This window comes from Tachysurus vachellii, chromosome 13, assembly GCF_030014155.1.
Source record: "Tachysurus vachellii isolate PV-2020 chromosome 13, HZAU_Pvac_v1, whole genome shotgun sequence".
Classification (NCBI taxonomy): domain Eukaryota; kingdom Metazoa; phylum Chordata; class Actinopteri; order Siluriformes; family Bagridae; genus Tachysurus; species Tachysurus vachellii.
This window is the reverse complement of record NC_083472.1, coordinates 7865001-7885254: the sequence shown is the minus strand read 5'-3', so window position 1 is coordinate 7885254 and position 20254 is coordinate 7865001. Positions and strand designations below refer to the sequence as shown.

The following is a 20254-nucleotide window of genomic DNA, read 5'->3' as shown; positions in this document are numbered from 1 at the left end:
TAGAAAAAAGCAACAAATTTACAAGGAAGGAAAGTTTTTCAAAACTATTGATGTTTATGAATATGGGTCCCACAGACCTGAACAACCTACAAGGGTTAATATTTCTAAAGCCGTGAACCTTTTTTAAGGTAACTTTTATTTCAAGTGCAAAACAAGACAGCATCCTCATTTGCTCCCTGCCATGAGACAGACTTCCATTTGCTCTCGCCGGTGCGAATCTTAACACCTCCTGGAGAAGTCGACCACCAGGTCAAACCAAACAGTCAGGCCATTTCTACAGATGGACAAGGTCAGGGAAAGCTACACAGCTGTCTGGGGACTGGCTTGTCAGTGATTTTCGGAGTTTGTGTGTGAATTGTTGAGGTTGTGTATGGCTCTGTCAGAATTTGAGTTACTCATCGTCAGTGTGGTTAGGAAAAGCAAATCAGAGGAGCATCTGCCTTCACTGCAGTAAGCAGCCATGTGTGAGTTTGTTGACCAACCCTGAAAACACTTAGTGCTCATCTGCTTCCTAGCCCTCGTGTTTGTCTGGGTTTAACACCACACATTCCTCTGCCTGTTATACACGGTAGGAATTTTCCTTTTTTTTAATTTTATTTATTTATTTATTTATTTTTATTTAAAGCCTTCACTTTTTCTCACTGATCTGATCTGAGCAATCTGACTGTGGTTCAACATCATGTCCATAACCAGTGTAGCCATGTAGGTCCTCAGATGTAATATATTTAGTTCAATTTTATCAGGAAAAAACCCGGAGAGGAACCAGACTCAAAAGAGAAGCCATCCTCAGCTGGATGACACCAGAGAGTGTGATTAAAAATAATTTCCCTTCTATAACCGTATGTAGTCAAGCAGAATTTTTTATAACCAGGAGCTTCATACCGAGCTTCATCGATGAACCTTTTAATAAAGTCTGTGTAGGACAAACCAAACTAAAAAAAAAAAAAAATCCCATCAGATTTTGGAAACGCTGGCTGTCTTACATGAACATACTCGTGTGTATGTTAATACATTTTCTTTACGATTTGCGTGTGCTGTTGAAATGGATATTTTATTCAACTTGACACTATAATCTGCATATAAAATTACAGTAAATTGGCAGTTATACAATTTTAGGAACGGCAGTTGCGGTTCACATTAGTCCTTAAATATATAAATTTGCACAATCTTGTAGGATGTAAATTTTCTTTCCCCCAAACGAACTGTTTTTTTCATGGAAACCACATCTCTTGTGTAAATGTTCCTGCAAATGATTTATGAATAAAAGTCGTTTGTGTTCGGGTTGATAAATGAGGCCCAATGATTGTATTTGAAGCAGCCTTTATTCACATGATAACATAATAAGATGCTGGCAATGTACTGGAACATCAGCGTTAATTTGTTTTCTCAGAAGAAAATCTCGAGACAGCCTTAGACAGCCTAAACCGAGCGACGTCATTTTTAAGGTTGTGCGGTTTTTGATTGCATACGCAGGTTTAGATTTATGGGCCCAAACTGCAGTTTGGCAAGAATCAAATGTCGACACTGGGCAAACCTTCTTTGGCATCAAAGCTTACTTCACAGAGTCAAATTTGTCTCATAGCCTTAAAAGGCTCTACAACACTGTCGCGTCTCTAGTCAAGCCTAACTCGAGAACGTGGGGGTTAAGACTTAAGAGACAGTACGGAAACCTGATACAACTCAGCTAGAGAATCTTTATTTCTTAGCATCTGCTGATGTCATGAAGCTGGATGGAGTAAAATAGTGTACAGATGCCAGAACCATTCCTCCAACTCATGTCTTCATCCTGGTCCTATGACCCCTGGGTCACTATTATCCCCTTGTCCTTTGATTCAACCCCTCTGTAAGGGTCGTCTGATGAAAGTCGTAAGTCTGCGGAGGCTCATGTGAGGGATAACGGCTTTTTATGGCTTGCTGCAGGAGATAACCTGGGCTATCTTCTGTTGAACACATCCCATTTCCCAGCAGCCTCAGCGCAGCTGTGATCCCTGACCCCACGATGCTGCCGTGGGCCAGTTTCCATGTTCCTGGGCTCAGTGGCTGGGTTGACCTGGCTGATTGCTCTAATCATCAAGATTGATTGGTGTGCCTGAGTAGCGTTTATATTTGCCCTGTCTTCTCATTGATCTCTCTTTTTTTAGTGCCAGGGCAGATGTTTGTGTGTATCCGCTTTCTGTCTGTGTGCAATGTCAAACAGTCCTGAGTTCTGTCTGTGCCTCTCACGCTCCTCTTCCATCTCAAGCACGCTCATGTTCCATCAGTCATTCCACAAAACCAACCCCCTACACACACACACACACACACACACACACACACACACACACACACACACACACACATACAGATCTATGTTTTCTAAAAGGTCATTCCCACACTGTTCCTCAGTTCCTTTAATGCATGTCTTGCGTTACATTTCTCATTTGTTTTGACCACACTGACTCTCGTCCTTTTCTTGCACTCTAGCTCACTCCTTTTTTCTTTCTCTCTCTCTCTCTCTCTCTCTCTCTCTCTCTCTCTCTCTCTCTCTCTCTCTCTCTCTCTCTCTTCACAGGCGTCTGAACCGGAACCGGCTGCAGGTTCTGCCGGAGCTGCTATTCCAGTCCACACCCAAGCTGGGCCGCCTGTAAGTCTATGTTTCTTTGATATTCCAGCTCAGAAAAAAAGACAAATCAAAACAGCGGTCAAACTTACCCCGCTGTCTTAATTTTGATCATTGTCCTGGGCGGGAGCTCAGTCAAATATTTGGCTTTCTCCACAATGCTGTTTAAAGAGGACGTCATAAGAACAGGATTTTGTTATTTGCTGTGGTTTTCCTACTCCAGATGTGGCTCTTTTATACAGGCGGAGGGCCCGGGCAGGCGTAACGTAACACGGCTCCGTTCTGTGTTACTCGCAGTGTGGTGAAGGTGTGTTGCAGGGAATGTTTTGCTTGGACAAACCGGATTCCCGTTGCTGAATTTAATTTTCCTGCTCCAGCTTTGAGCACAGGGGTCAGGCGACACAGAGTTACAAGTCTAACTGCCAGGGAAGTCTTTATTTACAAATTTACGATCCTTATTGAAGAGAAATTGCTCAGGCTAGCCTGGAGTCAGGGCAGGGGTTAAGTTTTGTAAGTGTTGATTTTGGGGTGCTCTGCATTAACGGAGGTACAGTATATGTGACACGTGAGCCACTCTGGGGCGTTTTTAAATTCTCTAGAACCTTCTGTGAGTAGCACTTTGTTCCAGAGGGCATTTTGCCCCTGTTTATCCCGCTCTAGTAAGATCTTATTGATGTCTTCGCACTCCAGAGCACAAGATTTGCGATGACGTTTGATACATGGATGATAACAACGATCACAACTCGGGTTTAAAGACAGGGCCCATTGTGCAGCTTTTAATATTTCTTCGGTGGATAGCCGAGCCTTTACAGAAGCTACATCAGCAGGCATGATGGTTTTATTTTCTTTCTGTTTCCAGCAGTTTCATAAAGCATTATTGGCAGTGATGTTCTTATTTATCACAGCTTAATAAGAGTTCTCTCAGGCTGTTGTAAAGGAGTGGAAACTATGAAGGATTGCCATACATGCTAAATCCCCTTATTTCTTATCCGCTCGCCATTATTTAAATTATACCGTTTGATGTTCTTTTTTTTAAAATTCTTTTCTTTGGCAACCTACAGTAGACTTTTGGTAACGAGGGCTGTTCAAGCCCGTGGAAGGTTTCTGGGAGGCTTGTAACTTTGTCACATTTGGTTAGGCTCGGCGGTGCTATGAAATGAATGTAGTTACCTCTAACCTTCCCATTAAAAACCCTCAGGTATTAAATCTGGATTTAGCAACACGAACGAACATGTTCAGATCAGGACAGGGCTAGAAAAAGCAACCAACTCCTGCGTCTTCTAGCAGGGGTCAGAGAAAGGTAACAGGCTTGTTGTGCCTGAAAGACAGGCCTGAGGTGAGAGGAAGCGGAATCTTGGTGGTCTGGGGGGGTGAGGGAGACCCCAGTGTGGCAGACCCAGGTGTTGTGAGACAGGTCGGGACTGTGGGAGGCAGCAAAGGAGAAACAGTGGCCGTCATAGGGTCACGACAGCTGGCATGCTTCATTTGTGGTCAGTGAGTGTAGCGCTGCTCTCTGCTCTGCCTGGAAGGAAAGTGTGTGGTTGGAGTTATAGACTCTGCACAGTGCAGGCCAAGATATTTGCTTTTTACACACGCACACGTCCTCACAAACTCTGACACGCACACACATGCAGCGCATGGAGTTGGTTTGGTTCGGCTTCCAAAGATTCCTCCTCCCACCCCTACTCGCTCATACCTCCATACCGATGGATAATGGGAAGCAAATGAAGAATGAGAGCTCAGCCATGAGCATGCCTGCTTCTATTTATTAATGGTGGAGCAGAGCAAGCTTCCATATTAACTTCTCTTCCTGTGTGGAGTCAGGCCCCATATGCTGGTTAGGTTCGAGCATGGGGTATTTCAGTCAGGAAGAACTACGGAGCTCCACCCCTGTCATTATGTTGGGCTCAGGTTCCTTGTGATTGTTGTGATTTAGGGCAAAATGGGTGCGTAGCGCATGGGGAATCCTCCTTCGGCCAATTCCGAGCTCTCACTTTCTCTTTAATTTTCTGGACTCAATTATTCTGGCGGAGGCGAGCAGTTAGCCTGTCAGGGCATAATGATCGCCTCTCATGGCAGTTTTTGATTGATCAGGCCTTAAGTTTGCCTGACGCCTGCACGGTCATAAGGGTCTGGGCTCAGGCCAGCTTCCTTCTGGCTCGTTTGTGCTTTTGCTTCTGAGAATATTTGGCTGCGCTTTGTTTTTGTATCCCCAGCTATTGTGTTTTCTCCACTTGTCAGCCCCCACCTTGGCAAGTTTGTTTTCTTTTCACAACACTTATTTATTAGAAACAAATCAGCCTCCCCCATGTGGGGCGGAGTCTCGTTCGGCTGGTTTGCGCCTCTCCTGGCTCGGAGCTTTGAACTCCAGATGGGAAGCAGGGCCTGACTTTCTGAGTACTTGAAAAATCCCAAAACATTTGAATCCAGCCTGCATCGTATACATGTGACTCCGCCACCTAGCTAGCACAATGAATCTCTCATCAGCACTTTCCAAAATACATAATTACAACTGATGTTTTACTCAATTCCAAATGTAATTACCTCTTTACACACTAATATATCTTTAGCACAAGAACTAGATGCACCAGCAGTACTAGTATTTACATGATAATTACAGTAATTGTATATTGCCGTGTAAAGGAGTGTGTTTTAGTGGCCGCAATAGCTGCCTAATAATGCAGCGCTTCTCAAGCGAATAAACCATTGAGATGTGGCTCAGCGGCCCACGGATTGTTTTCAGGGAAACTAAGCCTCCCAGTATCCAGCCAAACGCCGTCCAAAATAGGGCTTGGTTTTTAAAGGCCAGACAGCTTAGTGATTTACTCCGAAGTCATATTTAGATAAATATAAGCTCTCAAGACTTCGAAAGCACAGAGGGATAGCCGACTGTATCCAAGGAGCTCAACAAAAAAATGTTTTTTTCTTTTTCTTAGTAATCAACTAGCTTTTTTTGGAAGCTGCAGGGGAGCTGATAAGACTGAGGAGGAGAGAGGAACGTGTTTTTATTTTTTTCTTTATTTTCAGTTATTCTTTAATGGGAGAGCTGTCAATTTCGTTAGTCCCTGTTCACCCGGACTTCAGATCGTCAATGGCAGCTGCTTAACCTTGTCAGCTTTCAGGAAACCGAGTCAATAAGCAGAGTGAAATAAATGTGCTGGCATGAGCATTTTTTCCTTTGTTTCCTCTGTAGGAATAAATGAAGCTGTTTACACTTATCAAATGTTGAGTTCTGGAATCCAACCAACATTTTTTTCACCTAGGCACAAACTATGACCATAAACGTTATAGCTTAGACGTTAATACAAACGTGTGGGGCGACTCAGTAGCCAAAATTTCTAGCACTTCTATACCGTAACACCTCCTTGTAGTGAGGGCACTAGAACACACAGCACTAGAACTAAAACAAGGTATTTTATAGAATGTTTATGTGTACATAACATGCACTAAAATAGAAACACACACATGGAAGCTATTTCGGTTTCCAAATAAAGGCAAAGCATGTAGGTAGAGGAAGTGTTTAGGTAGTGGATCTGAATATCATTAACGTCTCTTCCTTGTTAGAATTCAGCTGGCTACAAGGCGGATGAGCTTGGCTTTGACCCAGTCTGTCAAAGCTGGAATATTTTTATGGATGTGTAACCTCTCTCTCAGGTGTTGGAAATAAGTGTAATCTCATCCAGCATTGTTTCTGCATCCAAGGTCTCAGGCACTGAGAGATCTGCTTTGTTAAAGTTCAAGGGAGTTTTTTTTTTAAAGGTATTTTTCCATTGTTAGCATTTGTTCCATTTGTTCCTGGCCCAGATTTTGTTATATGTTCCCCAGCTAGGTTTAAATCTTATCCTCTCTCTCTGAGCTGTTTGGACATCTCTGAGTCTGTAGTTCTTCTTGAGCTGGACGTACATGAGAATTTTGGCTCAGGGGATTGTACTCTTTGATATGCCTGCATGCCCGAATAGCATATTTATGCAAGCGTGTGTACAGTATGTTTGTGAATCGGACGCATGGTGTGGGGCCCACAGAGCCACCCAGTGTTCTAGAGGCTGCACTGCTCACACAGCTGGACCTCAGTTTGTATGCTTACGACTGGTGCTGGTCGAGCTGATGGTCCATGTGCTCTCAGTGCTCATGTGAGGTCTGTTCTTCTCTGCAGAACTTGCAAACAGAGCAAAGGAATAAAAGAAAAAGTGTGAGATAAAGGAAGAAAACATGCAGGATAAACCTCTGATTAAATTTGGTTTAAACAACAGCAGATTACTACAAATGACCTGAACATGTTTTATTGCGTTTGTAATTAGTTAACCAGATGCTCAGACCTAAACTTCCTCCTTGCAGTGTATCTACAGTGAGAGACAAAAGACAGATCTGTTAAAAGCCAAAGCAAGAAATCCCCCCCCCCCCAAAAAAAAAAAAAAAAAAATCCCAGTCACCCCTGTGTGACTTTGTGCTTGTGTCAAATGTGTTTTCGAGTCCAAGCGGTGTGTTTATTCTGGTTTTTTTCCCCCCGAGGTTAGAATGAGAAATTATATGACTTAAGTGATTTAAAAGGCTCATTATATACTTATTATAACCTACTAGAGAAAGCACGATACCACAGTTTCTTATCTAATACCAGTAGTGAAGCCATCAGTTCAAAAACTTCTCAGCTTTATTATGATTTTTTTTAATTATTAACTGCAACACTTAAAACGTATGGGGGAAAAAAAGCATAACTAAAACCATGACTCATAGAAAAGTGCACATTTATTCAGTTAAACTCCTTCAAACAGAAATCTAAATAAATTAAATAAAGTGTAAATACAATCGAGTCTTTTTATATGTAAACATTTCCAGTTCCAAAAACAAAATCTCTTCCAAAAAAAACCCCCACAGTTATTTTAGCACCAAGTTCCACACAGCTGAAATGAGAGCAACGAACACACAGTTGTTTTGCTGAATAGCTGTGGCCACTGTTGTTATTGCCTGAAACACTTTAACCTGCTTTATCTCGTTGTGCTATAAGCAATTCGCTGATATTTCAAGCTAGATTTGTTACTCAATCTGAGCTCATTTTTTCTTCCATTTCTGATCCACTATTTTTTGCTGGTATCAGCCTAAAACTGATTTTCAGTATCAGATTAGTTTCCTATGTGGTTACTATAATGAATGTTAATTATTATTATGCAATATATTTTTATTGACAAATAATTATTTTTATTTTTTTACATAAATGGTTAAAACTAAAATGTTATTCTATATCTATCTATCTATCTATCTATCTATCTATCTATCTATCTATCTATCTATCTATCTATCTATCTATCTACTGTATCTATCTATCTATCTATCTATCTATCTATCTATCTACATCACTCTATATATATATATATATATACGTATATATATATATATATATATATATATATATATATATATATATATATATATATATGCAGTAATAACCTGTTTTTCTTTAGCTCAGAGACTTGTCTATGCTTTAATACATTTTTCAGTAAAATATCTCAAATAAATATTATATAGCAGTAATTACTAATCAATCCCCAGGTTTTTTTTGTACAATAGAAAGTGGTTGAGCTTTAAGTTTCAGGTGAGCTGTGTTTAGAAAGTCAGGTAGCTGTATATCTAAATATTTAGCCATTACACCCAGTGGTGTTTTCAGACAATCAGGTAACCACACTCTAGAGGGGACTTCCATCTTTGTTCTTCCAAATCTCCTGTGTAGACAACCTGAATGGACTCTTGGATCTTGAACATTTTTGCAGTGGATTAGCTGGGTTGTGAAAATGTCTACAGTGGAGGAGGTTGAGAAAGAGAAAGAGAGAGAGATGTAATGAAACTCAAACTGCATCTCAGGGAGTATATTAAAAGTACACTGATGTCTTTAATGGTCCATTAAAGGATTTATCTACAGTTGTAGAATTTTAGAGTGGAACCCTGGCCTGAGGTTGAACAAGACGACATTGCATGTAGAACAAAATATATGGATGCATGAAGGAAAAATTAGGCATGAGATACCTGTTTTGTCTGCAGACTGAGTAGATGCAATGCTAACAACATTTATCGAGGACATGTTTCTAACAGTATTTGCCTTAGGTGGCTGGCAGGGATCTTTTTTTTTTCACGGTTTAAGCTGGTCCAACCTGTAGGTCTGATAGAAAGAACAAGTGTGTCCTGTGAAAAAAGTGTCCCCTACCCCCACCATGGGCAGCAACAGGAGACAAGGCCTAATGCGGCATGTTGATTGAGGGCGCCTATAATTTGGGAAATAGTTTGGAGCCATTACACTCTGGGGTGTTTATCACAGGTAGTTCCCATGACAACCGGTCCAGATCGTAATTGGATTTAAATGGGCAGAACTGCTCGCACATGTTTCAAAGGTCCATGAGGAATGCACTGTAATGAATGTGCACACTCACTTTTCTTCACTGTGTCATGCTGACCTCCTCTCGTTTTTCGTCACTTACCACTCAGGACTTTACTAATCCAAATCCAGAACTGCCTGTACGCCCTTTGCACACATGTCTGGTTAGCTACATAGCTCACAGTAGCTGTGAAAGTAAGAGTCTTTAGCAGGCTTTGAGTTAGTGACATGATTTGTCATTCGTTGCTAAATGACGAAATGATAAATGCTAACGACAACAAAGGAGGAGCTTCAGCTGAACATTGAATCAGAAATAATTTTTTAATGGAAACCAAAACTTTGGATTATCAGTTTTATTTATCAAGCTGAATTTGGTGTTCATGAAAATAGAGATTGTATCCTGAGTTTGTGGGATTGTGATTTTTTTTATGAAAATTAAAAAAATTGAAACTGATTGGCTTTGATTCATATAACTGGCTCGAAATTATATCAGTAGTATGAGATAAATAAAGAAAGGAAGAAAACACAAATCCATACGTTGAGACAATCAAGACTAGTCATTCCTTTCAGACAAAAAAAGGGAGTATGGGCTGGTCGGTGTATATGATAGCGCTGAAATGACTGAGCTGGCATTATTGCTAATAGCTAAGTAAGGAACGAATATAAAGCTGGTTTTAAAATCTGTATTTTTAATTCCACTTTTACCTCAGGCTTGCTTGTTACGGCTTAGTCTAGGCCTGTAAACGGATTTCTGTAAATGAACTTTCGGATTAAAAGTTCTGTTCAAATAAATTGAATGAATTTTGAAGACTCTCGACTTGGAGGTTCTACTTGGTTCCCAGTGTCGGCTAACAACATTTTTGCTAACAACAAGAACCCCAGTGGTTTGGTTCTACTTTTAGCTTTAACCCATTTTACCAGTACATTAGAAATTGACAGATAATAGATTATTTCAATCAGTAAAAACTAATTAATTTATGGCTGCAATTCTGATATAAAATGAGTCAGGAAGCTGTTGGCTATCAGTGTGAGACATTTGTTTTTTTTCTTTAGCTCTGTTGGATAAACTTACACAAAATTCTAGTGGTTGAAGATAACTCCATAAAATTGTAGATACTTATGAATAAACACTCGGGGCATCTCATGGAGCAGAAAAGGGTTTGATATCATCATTTACTTTAGAGAGAAACATTTGTGTGGAAAAAATGCCATTTTTCTATGAATATTCTGCCTCAAGCAGGTTAGGTAAAAAAAAAATGAAATATTTATGAACAACTACAAATTCTTAGATCCTTGAGCGTAAACTTTTATATGAGCCATTAACCACTAAGATGGAGTATGATATGTCAAAGATGTGCTGAGCACAGTCACCCCAAAACAGGCCTAATTTCTATTTTTTTCTGCCTCCGGTAAAAGGTTTTAGACAGAAACAACCAACGAACCGGCGCTAGATCTGTTTAGATAGCAATATTCTTAAAGATTGAAGTACCATAGTATCTACTAGAAAAATTATTGTAACTTTCTGATATGTACCACGACTCGACTCTAGACCAATCAAGGATGTTTATTGTTTTAATCCCCACCACTAACCTTTTTGTTGTTCTTGGTACAGATAGAGTATGGGAAAAACTGACATATACAGTACAGTCATATAACTCTGTCGATAATGTATATAACATTTTTTCTGTCTGTTTCTCTCTTGTTTTCACTACATCTTTTCTGCGGTTGGTCACTTAGTCTGTTTTGCTGAGTTCAGAAATCTATTAATAATACTTCTGATTAACTGCCTTCAGGCACTGGCTCTGGAATGTTGAGCCGAAATCTGGGTTTATTTCTTGTATATTCGTGCTTGACGTGCCGCATGGCACTTATTAGCGTACGGTGTAAGGTTACACAGAGGCTGTGCTTTAATTTTAATTCCCGATCTAAACCGCATTTTGAGGTATTAGGGTTGAAGGAGGATTGTGTACATTAGACTTGCATATGTTAAGAATTGTGATATTGTTTAGGTTTAAGATTTCCTCAGGTTTGTTAAACCGCTTAAGCCCTCTGCCTCGCCAGCAACCTTACTGGAACTTTTGGTCACGCTGATTGTTTTTGCAAGTGTGAGCTTAAACACAAAAGTGATCTTCAGGAATGTGCGCTTTTTTCAGTGCATGAAATTGCGCATCTAGGATCAAGGCAAGAAAAACAAACAAAAGCGCAGTTAAACCCGCAGTCTTCGTCCTGACTGGATTTCTCCCTCCTGCTAGCAGTGCTGTTGCCTTTCACACGAGGGCGAGGAGGAATTCTGACGGGCCAGCACATTTGTTGCGTGCTGCTCTGTTTGCAAGGATGTGCGAATTGGCGGCGTTGGAACCCTAGCTGGCGTGGGGTTTCTCTCAGACAGGACAGTCCGTGGTGAAAGTGTGACAAGGTCTCTTTGCGTCATTTTCTAGCTAAAACAAAGTGACCCTGCTACAACCAGGGACTGGGCAAGCAGACAAATATGTGAAGGTTTCTTTAATGCTCCAGTCACCCAGAAAAGGCCGTCTGCTCTTCTTGCCAAGACAGCGGACATGGTTTACAGTCCAGACAGCACATGCCGCGAGACACTTGGGCCAGAGAGAGCTAGAGAGAGAGAGAGAGAGAGAGAGAAGGCTGACTGACAGGATTCACTAGTAAGCTTCCTTTGCTTTGAGTGAACACACAGTTGTCACTTAGCTAATTACAGCTTCTTTTTAAGATGTGAAGACTTTGCCCACAGCCGGGCCCCTTCATGCAACAATAGGGAATGTTGTGGAACTTAGAAGAACTAAGTGGAAACAGACGCCTCTCCTTGGTTTCCCTCGTTGTTGTTTTTCCGCTTTTATCTCCCTGTGCGTCTCCAGAAAGCCAGTTCACATATTCTAGCATCTATTAGTCATTCCGGCCACCGAGCGGTGAGGAGTTACTTGGCTGAACCCTGGAGCTGGGTGGTTGGATGTTATGCAGTCAGAATGCCTGGCTTGGCGCTCCCGGGCGGCTGCTTGAATATGCATGGCTCATTGCTGCCACTATGACATACATGGGAACGTCAGAGTTGCCTCACAAAATGAAAAGCTGAGAAGTGTGCAGATAAATTGTTACATTCTGTTCATTTTGTTTGGCACAGCACTTCAAACTGGCTCCCACAAGGACTTTGAATATAATGTATGCATGTGCAATTGTCTGTGTGTGGTATGTTGTTTTTTTCTGTTCTGTTATGAACTGAGGTGGGTGTGATGCATTCTTGGTGTTTACTTATGGATGGATTGGGACTGGCTGAGTTGAAGAAATAGACAAAAGAGCCAAGTTAGAGGACCTCACGGACCGGCTGACCGAAAGCGATGCATTTTATCATACTTTATAGATAAATGGTGTCGTGCTTACGAGTGGAGCCAAATTATATATGCCACACGGGTGTCATTAAAGGGGCGTGTCATAATAAAACAGAAATTATAAAGCCATAGGACATACAACAAAGCAGCGTATCCTATTGTCCTGACATTCTTCACTTACTTGTTTTTCACAAAGGAAGTCGAATTGTCCTGCTCATGCTCCGTGAACAGAAATATTAAGGGAATATATGCTTTGCTTGGAGTTTGAAGCCAGGCAACAAGATGAGAATCACCATGTGGTGACAGCCACGCCATTTGGATTGAGAGAGCAGAGCTGAGCCGAGGCCCTCAGTCCCGGGTAGTTTATTATAGCATGGGCCGCTGAGGCAGCAGACTTCACATAGCTGGTGGAAGGAAGGAATAACAGAAACAGAATAACACAGCCCCGTATTATCTGCAGGAATCTTTATCAACAGCGGCTTAAAGTAATATACAAACAGCGTGAACAAAAAACAGTGGGAAGGAGGGCAAATGAATAGAATCTACACAGAGGTAGATAATCCCCGGTGCTGCTGGGACATGAGAGTCAAAAGCATTCTTACACTCACAAGGCCATCACTTCCTTTTTTGAGTTTCAGATAGAAAAACTTAAGTAAAAAGTTGCATCAAGAACTACAGTAAATAACAATGTGGTGCTAATACAGTATTGCTACCAAGAAAGATCTAACTAGCTGGATGAATTTGACCTCAATAACAAAAAACTCTAGTTCCATAATAACAGCGGAAACAAAACATATTGTTTGAACTGATGCAGCGGGTAGTGCTGCTCGCTTCGCAGATACAGCTTCACATGCTGCTTCAGATCCTCCAGCAATGCTAAAGTTTCCTTCAGTCTCTCAGGGTACAAAGAAGGAACTCAAGACTCTGCTCTGTTCCCCGGTGGTGGAATGAACTTCCCCTAGATGTTCAAACAGACACTGGCAATCTTTAAATGATATCTAAAGACCTGCCTCTTCCTGAGCTAGCATTTAAAAATGATATTTTACATCCCAACAGTTTTAGACTGTTGGTATTCTTAGTCCGTGACCTAGTGCACTCAAAACACTTCAAGTCAAGAAGCTTTTATTGTCATTTCAACCTTTAAAAAGCTGATGCATTACATAGTAAAATGAAACAACGTTCCCCTAGGACTGTGGTGCTACAAGAGATAGCACAGAAGTAAGCACAGTACTACACAGTACTACAAAATGTGCTTATGTGCAAACAGTGTAAGACAGAGGTGTACAATAATTAGCAAGGGACAGTGCAGTGCTGACCAATACACAGGTTTGTAATGAATATGTGGGGATGTAGTGGCTCAGTGGTTAAGGTGTTGGACTACCGATCGGAAGGTTGTGAGTTCAAATCCCAGAGCCACCAAGCTGTCACTTCTGGGCCCCTGAGCAAGGCCCTTACTGTAACCCTCAATTGCTCAGCTGTATAAATGAGATAAATGTAAGTCGCTCTGGTAAATATAAGAGCGTCTGCTAAACGCCATAAAATGAATAAAGTGTAATAGTAAAATGTTGTGATGTAGTCATATGAGACTTGTAGTCATATGAGACTTGTAGTCATATGAGACATTTGCTCCAGTTAAATACGTCTACCAAATGCCGTAAAGGTATGTAAAGGTAAGTATAAATGTACAGTGTCCCCAGGTTTAGTCCTGAGTCAGTGTGAAGTTTCACATGTTCTCCCTTATCCATGTGGTTTCTTCTGACTTCCCAAAAAACATGCATGTAAGTTACTGTAACATATCCGCATTTAGTTGCACATAAAAATCAACGGCTTATTACAGTATAAACTGTAAGGAAATGTTTTACTGTTAATATAACTGACTTATTTGTCGATCTGAGCATCAGTACAGCCTTATGTACTGATGATTTCTAAGGAAAGGAAGCCTTATGATTTCTAAGGAAAGGAAGAAATCAGTTACATTTTTTGGTAGCATGTCAACAGATTTTCTTGTTGCAGAGATTTCGCAGAAATTTTGCAGCAAAGGTCGGTGAAAGCACGCTTTATGGAAGATATGGTTTATTTGCAATGTTTCACCTGCTGTCGGAGAGACACAGAACAGCGTTAGGCTTACATCTGGTCTATCTCTGACTACTGGTCTGATCACAAAAGATTATATTAGTTACAGATCAAAGTATTTTGTTGTGAAATAGACAAGGAGCAAGTCTAAATGTTAGATGTTTATTCCTTTCACAGCCTTGAAGGAAATGCCTAACAGCAACGGGTGAATTGTAGCAATCAACAACTGTCTGTTTAAGCTAGACAGATAACATCCTGGCTCTTACACAGTGGATAAAATCGCAGTCGAACAACACGGCTTGTTTTCTGTTTATACAGAAGACTGAGATTTTTGTGAATTGAAAGGTCTATAAAGGCAATATGGTGAGAGAGGTGTGGAAATCCCATAAGTTGTGTAACCACGGTCAATCTGGGATATATCTTATATGTAGAAGGGAGCGTTGTATCGAACCGAGGGTATAATGGGAAAAACACACCGCATAGTTGTGGAAAAGGTCCATCTGATTCTTTCGCTGTCCGGAGACTCGGAGCAGGGGGTATGAGCTACTATGGAGAACTGCCTGCCAGGGGAATCTAACCTTCCAGAATAGCTTGCGTTTTTATTTAACTTGGGCACATTGACATCACCACATTATTTTTCTCGCTGTATGTTTTTTCCCCTCACCCAAATGATTTTAGAAAATTGGATTTACATGCACCTATTAATCATGCAGCAGAAAAAAAGTAATGTAAGGGAAAACAGAGCATGCTAATTTCCCAGTTCTCAATGATGACAGTGTTATAACCTTACTAGCCAAAGAAAACAGGTTTTAGGCATCAATTCAACTTGCTTTAAACTGTACGGAGGTGAGCTTCTTTTTGCACGTCCCACCACTGAGGACAGTGTAATTAGGAAAAGCTGGGAAAATGCTGTAACTTAGCTAAGGCTTCTCAGAAAACACAAGCTTTCCTTGTTCTTCACAGAGATGTCCAGCTCGATTGAGATGTACAGGGTGGGGAAGGTGTAGGCTTGTTAAGTGACCATGTCCCAGTGGGGTTTGGAAAATATAGAGCTTTATTCGGTGCAGAAAATGGATCTGCTGTCACATTATCTCCCTTTTAAAACTTCCTAACCCTGAGAAGGATGTGTGTGAGACTTTTATTAGGTGAAGTTCAACGTTGAGTAACTGCGGTGTGAGGAGAGGCAGTCCTGCACTCCGTCTCTCCGCTAAGCTCTCTGCTAAGGAGACGTGCCATCATAATGTCACTCAACATCTCCACCCAAATATTTACAACTTGAGCTAAATGTGAAGCTAAACCGCCCTCTGACTTTCCTGCCCTTAAAGCATTGGGATTGACTGGAACACGTACTTGGCACATTCGTGCTCTTCAGTCATCATATTTTGAATTTGCTTTCTTATTACCAGCGATACCTCGACTTTGAGCCTCGTGATGGCACACATGAGATCGATTATTCTTCCTTTGTAGCTTCATCTGTGCCACAAAACACTATCCAGATCTTTCTGCTTCATGTGGTTGTATTATTTCATGAAAGTTGCCTGGCCACTTTCATTTTAGATGATGTTTTTGAAAGTGTGTGAAAATAAACCATGTAGTAAATTTATGTGTGTGTGTGTATGTGTGTGAGTAATGGAGGCGTGAATTTACCAGTGGATACAAGTGGGCTTATATTTGGTTTATTTGGTAAACGCAGATGTAGATACACACCAGATCTTGGGGATTTGTGTGTGTGTTTGCGAACACCTTTGAAAACTTTGTGGAACAGGGTCCATGTGGCTTTAATGGTGCATGGAAGACGGTAGGCTCAATAATCACGGCTGACCCTGATCCACAAAGTGTTTTCTACCCATGCAGTTCAGCTGACCTCGTCTGCCTCTGGAGACGCAAACATGGCCTGTTCAACCCCATGCTTTTGTTTCTGCTTTGAATTGTGTAAATATTAATAATTGCAGGCGATTAGCACCAGCCGTGAGCCATTTGGCCTGTATATTTGCGCTCGGGGGGATCTAGTCTGGTCATGCATGGTCACATGGCCACGGCAGTCTTCTCTGCTTTCTGTGGCCTCTATCATTAACCCTTCAGAATCTTGACTTTCTAATTGACTCCATGTTCTACCTAACTAAAGTCTATTAACATAGTGCCTTAAGGAAAGGGAGGTCCACGGTTCATTTCCAGCCTCGGAGCCAGTAGTTCGCTCTTCCATCTACAAGCTGAGAGTTTCATCCATCACTAAGGCTGATGGCTGAACTGGGAAGCTTTTTTTTTTTACTGACAATGTGTCAATGGAGCAGTCAACACATCTGTGGTTTGGGACCATGATTTTCCCCTCTACACCACACAGACAGATGCTGTAATACTAGATTATTTAAAGCTGCCTAATTTCTGCTTGGATTCCCAAATGAACAGAGGAACTGCCACTGGAAACCAGAGCCACTTTGAGAAATCATGCCCTGGTGCTTGGGCCGTTCCATCTTAATTCAGAGACGTCTTAACAGCAGTGGACACGAGGGCTGAAGCGTGAATGAATATGGTGGGTCAGAGTCAGTTTCTAAGAGCTTTGATTGGAGGTCAACAGGATTCTCGAGTTCTCCAAGACTATCAACTCTGACCAAGACAAACAAGCAATTCTAGATATCTATAATGATTTGGGATTCACTTTTTTTGCAGTTTCAGTAGACCAGCAGCACAGACCAAACTGAACTAAGAAAAAAAAAATTAAAGATGTTTTCAGTAAAATTGTCTACATACCAATATACATAAAAAATAAATAATAATCACTCATAAATATCCAAGGACATAATATTGCTTTGTATTAAGTCTTATTTGTTTCTCATCATCTTCTACCGCTGATCCGTACTACCTCGGGTCACGGGGAGCCTATGCCTATCTCAGGCGTCATCGGGCATCAAGGCAGGATACACCCTGGATGGAGTGCCAACCCATCGCAGGGCACACACACACTCTCATTCACTCACGCAATCACACACTACGGACAATTTTTCCAGAGATGCCAATCAACCTACCATGCATGTCTTTGGACCGGGGGAGGAAACCGGAGTACCCGGAGGAAACCCCCGAGGCACGGGGAGAACATGCAAACTCCACACACACAAGGTGGAGGCGGGAATCGAACCCCCAACCCTGGAGGTGTGAGGCGAACGTGCTAACCACTAAGCCACCGTGCCCCCCTCTTATTTGTTTATGATTTTCAAAACATTTTCAACATATAAAATTACAGTAACTCATCACAACCTGTTGTCAGAGGACGTTTTCATTTATGAGTCTCGTTATAAATATATACATTTACCCAAATTCGGGTGCTGTCATTGGCTATGAATAGGTTTTCCAACTGTTTTTTTATGATTAGCCTGTATTAGCCTATTATTTTGTGTAAAATTTGTGTCAGGCGTGATAAATGAGACCCAGTGCTGGGGGAAGCTGTTGATTTCTACTGCATTATTAATGTAAATTTAAGGTCTTGTTAGCTAATCACTTATTTAATGTGGCAAAGTAAATACTATAAGCAAACTATTCCAGTGTCAGTAAAGAATATTTATAGCTCTGTGTGTCAGAACTTTGCTCAAGACTCCAAGGCTTCAGGATCCTCAAACATTGTAGTCTGGGAAACCTTGGGAAATGTGCACCGTTGTCTATGTTTTTTTTCCATGACCGTTATTTTCTGTAGCATTCCAGAGTAGGAAGAATGGCTAATAACTTTATTTTTCCCTGTTTATGGTACGTGTATGTTCTCAGAAGACGTTTGCTCTAAGGTTGATTTTAAATGCTGGACAAATGCAGTGGAGTGGAGAATTTTGGAGGAAATTACACAACAACCGCAGGGTAAAATGATTGACATCTTGGCTAGCTTGTCATTGATCTCATCTAGCTGTCTGAAATTTTTATTTTTGTGATATGTGATAGCAACAAGTATAAACTGTTGTTTCTTTGCAGTACGAGCAAATTTGTTTATCGCTAATAAGGTCTTATTGCCGTCCGAGCGGAATTCTACACATATGTGACAGCATAGAACACTGAAACCCATTTCTCACTCCCAGAGCTGTTTAACTGCAAGCCACGGTGAGTGACTGCAGCAACTTATGCGCATAAACGATTCAGCCTGGTGCCGGTACTTTGTCCTTCACACATATGCAAACACACAAAAACATTAATCACCTGGGGAAAAAAAAAGCCTAATCCTTGGTTGCAGGAATAGCCAAACAACGACCTTAAGTAGCACAAAGCCATTTCTCAGCAAATAAGTCCACTCGGGCCGGAAGAGCTTTTGGCTGTAGAGATGAAAGGCTCTTTGGGGAGCCTGTATTAATGAAATTTGCTGAGTGAAAGCTGAGCTGCCCTGCCGGGGCCCGGCAGCCCCCTTACCTGCTCATACTGACGCTTGGCCCAAGGTCACAAGCTGCAGCTCGACCAACACTTCCTCCCATACTCACTACTATCACACACACACACACACACACACACACACGACCAGGGACAGACACCAACTCGTCAAAAGGTAATTTTACACCTCTCTCATGCACAGCAGTAAAAGGAGCACTGGCTGCATTGTTAAGATGGGAACTGGTTTGAACTGATATTTGAACTCTATTCACATCCTTTTTATCACCACATCCTGGTTGATTATTCTCAAAACTGCTCTTCCAAACTGGCCAGGAAAGTGAGGTTTTCCACTATTTTTCCAGCTGACTTTGGAAGTCTGTCACGTCTTGGTGGAAACATGCTGTACAGAGACTGCAATCACCTGCAAACCTAGCAGTGGGAGAGTGTAAAAATATTTGAGTGTAAATGTAACTTATACTCAGAATTACAGGGCAATTACACTGGAAATCTTCATTATCCAAATAACGACTTGCAGTTTGTTTGTAGTAACGGTTTCCACGCTCTACTGAAGCAGCATGAAGTCAAGCTGGACATGTTTTATTAATTTAAGGCGAGATGTAAAATATCACGAGCGGTCTCAAAATATCTCCTGGCTTCTCTTCTGCAGCATGAACAATTCTTGCACACGCAAGGCTATTTCTCCTTGCAAAGGTCACTGCAATGCCAAGCATGTGCACACACTTTAATTAAAAACGGGTCATCACCTGAGACCACACCTACTACTAAGGAGTGTTTTTCAGATTTGTGATAGAAAGTTATTAAAACTTGTGGCTATTAAATAGTTAAAGCTAAATGTTTAAGGTAAATAGAATGCCATGCATAGTGCAAGAACTGCACTTTTTTTCTAGTCCATAGCTGTGTTTTTTCAGCTAAGTTAAGAAATGAAGCAACGCTGGAAAAAGAACTTACCAAAAACAAAGGAATGTTTAAAACACTTGTCCAAGAAACTGAATTTGTGAGCCTGTGTTTAAATTTAACACAGATAAGTGATGCTGGTTGCTGCAAAGATGAACCATCAAGACAGATATTTCTGATTTAAACAACAATAAGAATTGTGCATGGTTAGCATGTTCGCCTCACACCTCCAGGGTTGGGGGTTCGATTCCCACCTCCGCCTTGTGTGTGTGGAGTTTGCATGTTCTCCCCGTGCCTCCGGGTACTTCGGTTTCCTCCCCCGGTCCAAAGACATGCATGGTAGGTTGATTGGCATCTCTGGAAAAATTGTCCGTAGTGTGTGAGTGCGTGAGTGAATGAGAGTGTGTGTGTGTCCTGTGATGGGTTGGCACTCCGTCCAGGGTGTATCCTGCCTTGATGCCCGATAACACCTGAGATAGGCACAGGCTCCCCGTGACCGGAGGTAGTTCGGATAAGCGGTAGAAAATGAATGAATAAGAATTGTGCAATGAAGCGTGTTCCTGTCAATGAGATGCAAACAGTAGACTATCATCTACTTATTCCCAGCAACAGAGCACCCTATGTGAACAA

At 41.4% G+C, this 20254-nt stretch overlaps 1 protein-coding gene across 1 annotated transcript in view; it reads left to right on the top strand.

The window, feature by feature from the left end:
- Nucleotides 1-20254, top strand: part of slit3 (slit homolog 3 (Drosophila)) — a 167390-nt gene that overhangs the window by 17061 nt on the left and 130075 nt on the right. The window contains exon 4 of the mRNA XM_060884926.1: nt 2552-2623. Coding sequence (XP_060740909.1) covers nt 2552-2623 — 72 coding nt within the window. The remainder of the gene's footprint in view (nt 1-2551; nt 2624-20254) is intronic.